This window comes from Bubalus kerabau, chromosome 3 (genome assembly GCF_029407905.1).
Source record: "Bubalus kerabau isolate K-KA32 ecotype Philippines breed swamp buffalo chromosome 3, PCC_UOA_SB_1v2, whole genome shotgun sequence".
NCBI lineage: Eukaryota > Metazoa > Chordata > Mammalia > Artiodactyla > Bovidae > Bubalus > Bubalus kerabau.
The window spans coordinates 67,129,287-67,142,031 of NC_073626.1; the positions used below are offsets into that span (position 1 = coordinate 67,129,287).

A 12,745-nucleotide genomic window follows, 5' to 3' on the forward strand; every position below is an offset into this window, starting at 1 on the left:
GGAGATGGGAAGAAGAGATAGTGGCTTTAGTGCTTGGTTTTGAAGTATGAATAGAAACTTCAGCTAGGCAATGACAAGGAATAGTCAATCATTGAAGATTCCAAACTTTTGTTCAGTAGAATATATAAAGATATAAAATATATAAAGTTTTAAAATCCTGTATTAATCCTTTCTGCTGGCATATAGACTCTAAACTTGTTTTTTTTCCCCCATACTTGTAGCATTCTGTGGGTTGAGAGGGCTAGATTCTAGATAAAACCTTGGTACTTAGTTGTTTGTTTTTTTTTTAACTTCGGACAAGTTGTTTAATCTTTCTGAGTTAGAGTTCCTTTATTTATAAATTGAGGAGCCCCTTGGTTCTTGGTCAGAAATACATAACATAATCATTTTAAAAGGTTTTTAAAAGTACATCTGGATCATGACCCAAATCTATTGAATAAGCAAAAGCCCCTGAAGTTGTTCTGAAGAACCACTGAAATAAATAAAATTAACTTCTTAATACTTCTGATTTCTTTTTCTGATAATTGCAATGATTTAATTTTGATTTTGAGGCATAACTAAATTCCTGGAATGCTCGGCTGCACATAGACTCTGTACTAGCAAAACCATCTACAGGGTGCGTATTTGCTCTCAGCTTCTCCTACGCTTCAAGTTACATTTTTTGGTTTTCTAAGCCATGTGAGTCTTATTGACTAATTCTTGCAGTCTTAGATATTCCTGTTTTCCCACATGTGGAATACTCTTTAATTAGCATTACAAAGTTTGAGAATTAAATGGGTTAATTCACAAAATGATAATTTAGTACCTGGCACAAGAGTAAGACGTGAATAGATGTTGGGTATTTCTGGAGCTTGAAACATAGTGGGCAATTACTAAGTGTTCACTTTTTCCTAATAAATCCAGGTCAATACCATCTTTAGGAACATTACCTAATTATTCCTTTTTAGTGCCTGGTATTATAGTTTGATATCTACTTACTGCTAATATAAAATAAGTATTTGTTCTTCAGAAGTATGTTTCCCAGCAGTCTTTTAAAGATCAACTATCAACTCTTCTTTTAGAATAGTAACAGTGTAACCACGTATAACCTTTACTCTTTGTTGGATATAAACTGAAATGTTTATGTATATGAGAAGCTGAGAAATGTTTGAAAACAGTAACATAGACATCTTTCTGAGTATTGAATGGTAATTAAAAACTTTGATTTATTAAAATTTTTTTAAAGCATTTCCAGTAATTTCCGTTACTTTCCTATCAAGTTTTTTAATCCAGACTATAGAAGTGAGTTACTTTTTTTTCTTTTCCCGTCCCCTTTTTTTTTTCACCTACCCAATCTCAAGGGGGAAGTTGCAAGCAGATTGATTGGCCAAAATGTGGGTGATATGCATGAAAAAAAAAAGAAAAATTTAATCAGTATTATTAGAATTTGAGGCTTGTTTTGGTCTTGATAGGTTTTTTTTTTTTTAGATTTTTTTTTTAATACTGGAAAGTTGCACACTGAAATTCATTATTTTTAAAATTAGAAAATAAAAGAATTATAGGCAAGTTGCTTTTACAATCCGTGGTCTTAAGTGATGTCCATTTTTCCTCTAGGCATTAGTATCAATTGGTTGAAGACTCAAGGGAGAATTTTAGTCCCCTTGTACCTTCAGTTTTGCAAAACCTGCTCTAACACAGGTTTATTATTTCTTGTTTGTGGAGTAAAAGTTAAATTCATCTTTCATCTTGATCACATTTTGTATTTTTTCCTTTCCTAATACGATTCAGGTGAGGCTGATTTCTTTCCTATACTCTCACAAATAGCCTTCTCATTCTGATCCCTGGGACTTTGTTCATGTTTTTTTCCAATTAAGTTACTGTATTAAAAGAAATTATTTTGTTCTATAATATTTTGGCAAAGGAATGTGTTTTAAGGTAGACTGGAAATTAAAAAATAAAACTGATTGAAGTAATTTGATTTTTTTTCCTTTAATAATGATTACTTCAAAAAAATTTTTGAGCAGCTGAGGTATTGAAAGAATGGAACAATTTTTACTTTTTTTTTTGGTGTATATATTTTTCAGTAAATGTTTTTAGTGTTTTTTTGTTTGTTTGTTTTGTTTTTAGTGTTTTGAAATACTTGAGTACTCAAAGTTAGTAATCATAAAGCCCTGAGCGAGTCATTTAATTTCTGATACTCCTTTTCTCTCTGTTGAGTAAAGATTGAGATAATTTCTAAACCAAGGTGTTTTACATGCAACAGGTGCCTAGTAAATGTTCCTTTTACTCTTGACTATTATAATCCTTATCGTTTTGTTTTCTCTTGATTGTTGCTTAATCTCTTATGCATAGAGGACTGTTTCTATACTTTCAATTTTTATTTTTTAAACATCGTGGTAAGCAAGTTCTTGGAAAAATATGTAGCATTAACCATGCAAAGTTAAGCTGTGGTATGTAATCTGTATTGTGACAACCCAAGGAAAGACCTTGGAAGGGATTTCAGTGGAAGATTTGGCAGGAAAATTTGTTGAAAAGTCATACTTTAAAACTATATTAAGTCTGATTTTGAGGTTTTTAATCAAAGATGTTTATTTTGTGGCCTGAATAAAATAATATGTGGTTTTCTGAAACGTCTTTGTTGTTTATTTTGGATAATAACATTGTACTTGTGTTTTGTGAAAAAAATGAACTAAGAAATACTGAATTGACAACACTAACATTAATTTGGTTAAATGCATGGTCTTTTTTGATAATTAGGAACTCATAGATATCCATGTGTTGTGAAAAGTTCTATTTAAAAAAATAGAAGATAATTAAAACTTATAAGAATTTGTGTGTCAGGCACCTGGAATAAGCACTTTTTGTGTATTTTGTCTTAAAAATCTGAACAACCTATCTTATTAAGTAGGTAATAATAGTATCCTTAATTCAGGGAAGCAACTTGCCTAAGGCTGTATGGGCTGTGATCCACTTAGAGACAGTTATTAATTATTACATTTAAGTACTTCCTTTAACACTAGTATAATTTTATCTGCCAGATTAGTCTTAGCTTTGTTAAATTTAAAGATAATTAGAATATTCATGGGAAATAAAGTTTCAGTTCTGAAAACTGGAAATTTAAGTGTATAAATATTTAAATTTGCTTTAGATCGTCTGGAATTTTAAATTCTGGTATTTATGCATTATGCATTTATGCATTATGAAATCATGCTGAGTAAAGATAAAATAAGGATTTAGAGTGGTGCTTTTTAAAACAATTCTACAATTACAGATATAGTTTAGTTTCCTGTTTGCTTCTTGATGAAATACCCCTTTTAGCCAATTATTGTTGTTGTTTTAGTTGCTAAGTGTGTCTGCCTCTTTCGTGACCCCATGGACTGTAGCTCTCCAGGATCCTCTGTTCCATGTGATTTCCCAGGCAAGAATACTGGGGTGGGATCCTATTTCCCTGGCGGATTTTCCCAACCCAAAGATTGAACCTGAGTCTCCTGCATTGGGAGGTGGATTCTTTACCACTGAGCCATTTGGGCAACCCCTTAACCAATTATGCAAAAGCTTTTTTTTTTTTTCTTCTTCTTTTGTAGAGCTGTGAGATTCAGGGGTTTAGACAAAATTTTGTCCTTTACTCCCCTTTTGTTTTTTTTGGAGGGTGGGGTGATGGACAGGTTAGATGTACTCTAGTTTAATTGAATAGATCAAACCTTTTGATTCAGTCTTTGTGGCAAGCCTTTCTGGAATATATTAGTTTAAAATATACTGATAACTAAGTATGGTAGTATATTCAATTTTTTTTCTTTCTTTCTTTCTTTTTTCTTTTTTGGCTGCAATTCGTGACTTGTGGGATCTTAGTTCCCCAACCAGGGATTGAACCTGGGTCCTCGGCAGTAAAAGCTCAGAGTTATAACCACTGGATTGCCAAGGAATCCCCTATCATTTTCTTAAATATGTTATTTCAAAGGGTAATACTTTTAAGAGTGAAAGATGAGTTTTGTGTAATGTTACTGTAGGAGGACGAGGTAAGAGTTTTAGGTGTTCCAACTGCAGGCCGTGTTTTTAAAATACAGGTTATTATCTTATGATTTCTTTGTGTTGGTGTCATTAAAATGAAAATCTTAGAGTGAAGAAGATTTAATCTCTATAAACTGAGACATCTGGTTAGTTGGGATATTTGTATTGGGATATTTGTATTCTTTCAGTATGGTAGGACATTATTCTTCAGTTAATTATTAAGAATGGCTTTTTGCCAAGATGTATTTACCTAAATACTAGCTTTTAGTCAAGTTTTGTTTTTTTCTTGCATTTTTTTTTTTTTTTGCCTGAGTATTTGCAAATGTCTCTATTGGTATCTCGAGAAGGTTGATTTCAGAAAAAAATAAAATGGTGCCTAGTACTCTTGTATAGTGTCTGTGAATCTTGTTTTTTTATTGGCATTTTTTGAGTGAATGTAGTATGCCAGATACCCTTAAAAATTCTGCTCATATGCACACACACACCCATAAGCACCCACAGATACTAATCTAACGGGCAAAAACTTTTTAGGGTGGATTACAATTATGATTTATTTAACAGATGAAGAAACTGAGGCACAGAAAATTACTCGTTTATGGTTACAGCTAGGAGCCAGGATTTGAACATGGACAGCCTATCTTATAACTCATGTTCTTAACTACTAGGTTACTCGTTTTCTATGGTAAAGCAAATTTGGTTATGTTTAGATTTGGGGTAAATAAAGAATAAATGATGGAGGAAAGAATCTTAGTCATTATTTCTAATTCTGTTTACTATGATAAAGACTATTCGGTGGTTACTATTCACATAAGACTTTTACTTAGGTAATTATAATTATAGCTATTAGGTAAATACTGATTTCCCCATTTACACATGAAGAAATTGAGATTAGGAGGTGTGTCGTAACATATTCAAGTATGGATCGTCCCATGGATACTAAGTGATGGAGACTGAAATCTAGTCTTCTCTTTTGGGGTCTGTACTCTTCATCTTTATGGCATGGCTGTCTCCCAGTGTAGTTTGCTTAAATAGGGCTCAGTGAGGAGTGTGGGAAAAGGTTAAATTAATTCCAAGGAAAGACTATATAACCACTTATTTTGCCACTGAAATGAAATTCCATTCTTTTTATTTTCTGGGCAGTAAGGAAGAGCTGTTTATATACAGATATATCTTATTAGTTACTTGATTAAATTCTTAAACAATAAAATTTGTGATCACTGGGAATGGGTATGGTAGTCTATTATATTTTATTAGTTATTTCACTTATATTGTTAGAACGAATAACTGAATTTTAAAATAATTAGAGTGTGAAAGATGATACATAATACCTCAGGCATGTTCTTGAAACTTGGTTTTCATTTTATCATTGATAAAAGGAATTTCTAATATGTAGCTATTTCCATTGGTACAAATTCTTAGTTATATGGCTCTCAGTTATTCCTATATATAATATTTTGGGGGATGTGGGTTAATTGGAAGATTAATTTATGAGAAATAGTATTTTAAGCTAGTTTAAAAAGCTGACTCTAAGGAAAAGTCAGATATATTAGTATTTATGATATTGAAATGAAATTTATACAATAGCTTTGTGTCAGTCTAGTTAAAGATTATGAAGTTCTAAATTTATAGTTAATTTTGTTTTATCTAATTATGTTTGAGAATTAAGATAATTTTTACTCCATTCCTATTTCCTTTTGGAAAATATAGGAATTTTTGCATTGATTTTTATACTTGGGCTTGGTAAGGAGTTAGTTGATATTTGAAAAACAGTTGGAATTTGAGCTAAAGTGCAAAAGTCATCCAATAACGACTTATTTTTATTCTTGGCTACCGTTTCTTTTTAAGGTATGTAAAATTTCACTGATGGTTTTGCTCCTGTTTTTATACTTGCATGTAGTCTTTATTTTTCCTTCTAGTATTATTTTTAAGTTATTTAGAAAGAGCACCAAGAAACTGACATGGTTGTACACCTCACAGTAGTATTTAAATATATATGAATAATATAAACTCTATAAACTTACTGTGTACTAAAACTTGCTGCTTAGAATACCTTTAAAATTGTAGCATCATATAGTTTCCATCTTGTTTTGTTATTCATAGTCTGCAGTGCATAAGTTCTCTACTGAAACGTATGTCAGAGTTTGACAGTCATTGTTTACAGTAATTTTCTCTCTTTTTATTACAATGCTTCCCCAGCAAGGACAAGTTTGGAAGGTTTGCAAAGCTTTTCACCTTCCCTTTGCCCGCTTGCCCGCTTTCAGATCAGTTTCATGTTTCATAACTTCTCTTTCTGCAATCCACAACATAGCTATAGAAAACAGTGAAAAATCATTAAATTACAGTATTGTATTTCCTCACACATAATAGATAACTTTTCAAAGGACATACCCTCTTTAAAATACAATGAAGTTAAGTAGAAATGTTACCATTTTAGTAATTCACTAGGAAGCAGTTAATAATGTCACAGAATGAAACTGAACAGTATTGAAGATTATTCTGTATTGCTAACAGTTCAGATAAAAAGTTCTTTCTAATAATAATGCCTTACATTTGTACAATGCTTTACAGTTTAATACAGAGAATGCTGTACTGCTGATGTGGTCAAAATGTAAACATTTCCATTTGTTCTGTGCTTATGAGATATAGAATAGATGTAGATTTCATTGTTTGAAGTGCTGCTGGTATGATGGAAAACAATGTTGTAACTCAGATTTTCGGCAACACAAGTTAATACTATAAGGCCAGTTTTAGCACCTTCCAGTTCTTTTGAACTAGGGCTCTTGTATTTAAAATGTTTAGATTGAATGAGGAGAACATTTTGGAAAAGACATTTAAACATAAGCTTTTATTATATAACACATAGAAACATTTCTAGTACTCTTATTGAATATTTAATTTTGTCATACTTTATTAGCTTCAGATGAATACAATCCTACCTCAAACCAAGAATTTTTTTTTCTTTTTCTTTTCTTTTTTTTTTTTTTAGGTTTGAGCTTTTTCCTTCACTGCTGTTCTGCGCTAACTGCTTTGAAACTTTCCATGCATTTTTTTTCAGTAGAAGAACATCTCTGTACTGTCTCCCATTGCATATTTCAGCTGTGACAATCCCTGCACTTTGCCTATTCATTTTATCACCTGCTCACCAAAAACAAGTATCTCTCTAATTTCTGATTACAGATTTGCTATTATTTTTTGGTTTTAGAAAAACGATGCATTTCACTTTTTTTTATTACTGTTGTTTTATAGGCTTGTGGAGACCCCAAGGCAAAACCATCCTACCTTATTGACAAAAACCTGGAATCTGCTGTGAAATTCATAGTCAGAAAATTCCCTGCTGTAGAAACTCGCAACAACAATGTAAGTCATTTAAATTTATATATTACTTGATTTTAGCCATCTGTAGTGGAAGTAATGGTCAGTACTTGAAGTAGCTCTTATTTATCTAATTCTTTGTATTCTGAATATATAAACTATATACATTAAAGGCTTTTAGAGATAATATTCTTATCTCAGAAATTGTTGGAAAAAACGATTGAGCTACATTGCCATTTTATTATAGAAAAATAGGATCTTAATTTCTTACATATACTTATTCCCTTTCAAGTTGCAACAAAGAGTAAGGTAATAGATATGTATATATTTTCAAATATTAGTGTTTGCATGACTAGTTAGGGACTTTTTTTTTACAGTCATAGGTTTAACTTTGTCTTGAAGTTAGAAAATGTCTTCATAGAACTTGTATTGTTTTTCATAATTAGCTGTTTAGCTTTAAAATGTGTTTCTTTTTATAATTGAGAAAAACTTGTTATATTAAATAAGATAACAAGCTGATGGTGTTAGGATCTTTATTATTATTCCATATTACATTTCCTCAGATGGTAAAGCTTTTCATAGTATTATATTGAAAGATGGTAACATTTAGAGTCTTCCCAATTCCTTCACATATCTTTTGGTAGTTCTTTATAATAACTGCTATGAATAACTCACTTTAGGAAATTAGGGTTATTTTTCACCTTACTGTGGTCTTTTCATTTAAATTTTGTTGACTTGGATTCTTTCTGCATGTCTTCTCTTTTCCCTTTTTTCTCTGGTGGCCTTATAATTCTTTTCTCTTTTTCTTAATGTACAAACTTAGTCTAGAAATTTCCTCTTACATACAATCTCCCTACTTTTGAGAAGCTCTGCTTAAAAGATATTTTGTCATCTTGTGGTTTCTTCAGATCATGTGTATGTTCTTTGAAGATTTGTATTTAGCCTGTTATTCAACTTTCACTTAAAAATATTCTAATGTGAAGGAAAAATACCAGTCAGAACTAACAAAATAAGTCTGAAGTGCTTTTTAAATAATTTTTTAAAGTTTTATTTTAAAAGTTTTCTGTTTTTGTGAATATAGGTTAATAGAAGTCTTTCTTTTGTTTCACAGAAGATTTTATCATTGGTATATTAAGATATCACAGTTAGTTCCTGATTACATATGAGTACTTGAAAATGAACATGTCTTCAGAACACTATTATTGTGTGAAAAACTCTTTCTTCAATTGTTATATTAGTTCGCTAACTCATCTGAGAGATTATATATTCATTCTAAAAGAGATTTTATAATGAAATCTGTTTTACATTTAATTTTATGCTTTTCTTTCTCGTGGCTTATGAAATCTGTGATATGAGCTCTTCAGAGAATCTTTTCAGTTTAATTTATATGTGTGTGTAAATTTCTGTATGAGAATAAGCATAGTTCCTTGATACGAGACCTTTTATTAGAAAATTAGAAAGATCTGATTAAACATATTTCATATCAGTAAAATTTTTTGTTGAATAAATTGGTCATCTTTGTTCTTGATTTGCTGGGCATGCTGTTTACAATAATACTAGGTTTTTGTTATTGTTGTTTGTTTTTTAATAGTTTATTTTTCAACTTTTGTAGCACAAAATTGATTTTTAAAATGACTAGTCAGATATGATTCGCATAGCATACAGTTCACCTGTTTAAAACGTACACTTCAGTGGGTTTTAGTTCACACACAGAGTTGTGTGCCCCAGTGCCACAGTCAGTTTTAGATCATCTTTGTCACCCCCACAAGAAACCCAAGACCCATTAGCAGTCACTCCTGCCAGTATCCCCACCACCCCAACTCTAGGCAGACATGAATCTCCTTCTGTATGCTTGCCTGTCCTGTAGATTTTATATAGATAAAATAAATCATGTGTCTTTTTTGACTGGCTTCTTTCACTTAGTATAATGTTTTCAAGGTTTATTCAGGTTGTAGCATATATCAGTACTTCTTTTCTTTTTATTGCCAAAAAATATTCCATTGTGTGGATATATCACCTTTTATTTATCCATTCATCAATTGATGGATGCTTGAGTTGTTTGTGCTTTTTGGCTATTACGGATACTAATACTATGAATGTTTGTGTAAAAGTTATATGGAATATGTTTTTTATTTCTCTTGGAAATACATACCTAGGAGTAGAATTGCTGCGTCATGTGATAATTCTATGTTTAACCTATAATATCAATAAACACCATTGTTAAATGTTATCTCTACTTGTAGAAGGTACTCTGGTTGTGTTGTTTGCAAAGTCTGAATTTTGTCATACGGCCTTTACAGCTATTCTGTGTAATGCCCTTCTGTTGTTTTTTTTACACGCTAAAGTACTGTGTGTGCTGTTTGTGAAGTTTGGTGATCTTAGTTTTGATTTGGGCATGCTAAAATCCTCATGAGAAGTTCCTAGCGAGTCTAGGTTAGGAAATGAGGGATTTCATCTTGTAATTTTTTAATTCTAGAGAAGTGGTTAAAGTATAAGGACGGGGAATGACAGTAGTGTCTGGGATGATCGGAGCTTACCGATTTCTGGCTAAATACACTGAAGAAATGGTATTGACATCACAGTTGCCTTTTTTCTCTTCTTATTCCTGGTCTTTGGGCCATTGTAGAGATATGTGCTATAGAGCATGCTTGTATTATCTCCGGGATCAAGGAGAATTACTGATGAGCAGTATTTCTGTTTTCATGCATGTTACACAAGCACCACTTGTCCCCAGTTTCGGAAAAGGCAGTCACAGAAAGATTGTTTCAGTAGAAAATTCAGCAAATTTTTTGCTTTCAAGTTTCTAAAATGATCCTTAAAAAAAGCCAGTCTTATTTTGCAGCGAAAAATTGTTGATTTTTTTTCTATTGTTTCTCAGGTATCTGCTCTTGTGCCAGCTTCCATACTTTTAAATCCAGTAGAAACTGGGAGCACACAGATATCTCGTATACAGTGAAGGAGGGCAGTGCCAACTGATAGGATTGGTTCCTAACATGGCTTCAGTAGTGATGATGTTGAATCTGTTGAGTCACTTTTACTGTCTTGTGTAGTTGTGACCAGTTGTAAATTTACAAATTCTATCCCACCCCCAATTTTGGACGTAGGGAGAGTCCATACCAAGGAATGTGATTTTTTTTTCCTGGATCATGGTGTTGAATTAAATGCCCTATATGCTTCAAAGCAGTCAATTAAATAAAATTCGTATAAATAAAAGCCAGTTTTATTATAGCAGCTACTTAATTGAGTGTCTAATATATGCCAGGGTATATATATATAAAATATATATTTGTGGAGAAGGACATGGCAACCCACTCCAGTATTCTTGCCTGGAGAACCTCATGGGCAGAGGAGCCTGAAGGGCCCATGGGGGTCACAAAGAGTCAGACACGACTTATGACTGAACAGTGTGAGTGTGTGTGTGTGTGTGTGTTTAATTAAGATTTATTTATTTATTTTTGGCTACTATTTATTTATCTTGGCTACTGTGAGTGAGCTTTCTGTGGTTGCTGCGAGCAGAGGCCACTCTCTAGTTGCAGCAGGCGGGCCTCTCACCTGGTGATTTCTTTTGTTGTGGTGCATGGGTTCTAGGGCAAGTGGACTCAGTGGTTGTAACGCATGGGCTTAGTTGCCCCTTCACATGTGGAATCTTCAGGACCAGGGATCAAACCCATGTGCCCTTCATTGGCAGGCAGATTCATAACCACTGGACCACCAGGGAAGCCCCTGGCTATATATTTTAATAGGCTTTATAGATTTTCTTATTTAATTTAGATAAGGAAAACATTTCTGAGCTGAGAGGTTATTTGTCTGTACCATATCTTCCATTATTTTGAAAGTATAACTGTCAAATGAATTTATGGTTTGTTTCTCATAGATTTCTTATGAACATACAGAGGGAAATCTGTTATTTCCCTGGATGAATAAAAGAGTAGAAACTCCTTATTTTATCAATAGGTAAAAGTTGTTTTGCCCAAGAAATTCTTAAAGCTAATGTTCAGGTGTATATTAAAACTTTTAAGAAATTTTTCCCCTAAACTTCTAAAAACAATTCCCCCCTTTCTTCCTATGCTGTATTTACATCTAAAAGCTAGTTTAAAACTGTAAAAATATCTGGCTCAAAAGTATCATTAAGGAATTTTCTTATTTATTGTACATTTAGTATAAAACTTTCAATTTGATTCCCAAATTAAGGAGAAAATGATATAAATTACTGTCTTATGTTTGTTTAGTTAGGTCTTAACTCCCTAAGAATGAAGACATTATTAGTGAGTGGGGTGGTACAATAATACAGGGATTCTGGACTTAGGTATAGGCCATTATTGAAATAATTTGAAGTTAAGCTTTCAAACTTAGAGGAATATTTGTGTTATACTTATTGTTTATTTCCTCTTTCTTGGAGCACAGTATTACAAGATGCTATTATATGCAATAAACATTTTTAATTAAGTAGCTTACAAGGTCACTCAAGACAAGACAAAGCAACTCTAAAAGTGTCATAATTTCATCACAGTTTGTTCAGAGGCACAGCGTTAAAGTCTGTTTTTAGACGCCATTTTATCCCTAGTGCTTGGCTCATGAGAGACAGTAAATAACGAGTAAATGAACCTAATTGATAAGCTTTAACTTAGCTGCTGCTGCTGCTGCTAAGTAGCTTCAATTGTGTCCGACTCTGTGTGACCCCATAGACGGCAGCCCACCAGGCTCCCCCGTCCCTGGGATTCTCCAGGCAAGAACACTGGAGTGGGTTGCCACTTCCTTCTCCAATGCATGAAAGTGAAAAGTGAAAGTGAAGTCGCTCAGTCGTGTCTGACTCTTAGTGACCCCATGGACTGCAGCCTACCAGGCTCCTCCGTCCATGGGATTTTCCAGGCAAGAGTGCTGGAGTGGGTTGCCAATGTCTTCTCCGTTAACTTAGCTAGCTTTCATTTATTCAAATACTGTCTATAACTATGTCAAGATCCAAATTTACCAACACTTTAAAACACTTTATGTTATTAGCTATAAAAATAATTGTACTTTTTAGTGGAGCTCCAGCTTCTTAAAAGCATAAATATGTTTTGGGGGTATGGGGAGGCTCTTGACACATGCTCTGTGGTTTAGTCAGGAGTTAGAAGGAAAGGGTAAGGAAACTTGCTTATTCCTAGTTAGTCTCTAAAATGGGCATTACTTGTCTTGTAATGGCTTCCATCATGGTGGTACTATATTGGTTAAAAAGATGGACAACAAACGAAAATTAGAGTTTTGGTTTTACCACTCAGCAGACTTGTGTAACACATTGCTTTTGAAAAATGGAAGCTTTTATTTATATTACGTCTCTAACTTTTAGGTCTGCTTCACTTTTTTTTTCTACCAGCTGTTTTCATATAGATATTTCTCAATGACCTTTTTTTTCACTTCCTGCAATATATGTATGTAAGAAAACATTTTACTTTCATGGCTTCATCTA

The 12,745-nt window shown here is 32.7% G+C and overlaps 1 protein-coding gene across 2 annotated transcripts in view; it reads left to right on the forward strand.

Moving 5' to 3' along the window:
* NCKAP1 (NCK associated protein 1) overlaps positions 1-12,745 on the forward strand; it is a 106,561-nt gene that overhangs the window by 7,177 nt on the left and 86,639 nt on the right. For both annotated transcript variants that reach the window (XM_055572004.1, XM_055572005.1), the window contains exon 2: positions 7,234-7,344. In XM_055572004.1, the coding sequence (XP_055427979.1) occupies positions 7,234-7,344 (111 nt within the window). The remainder of the gene's footprint in view (positions 1-7,233; positions 7,345-12,745) is intronic.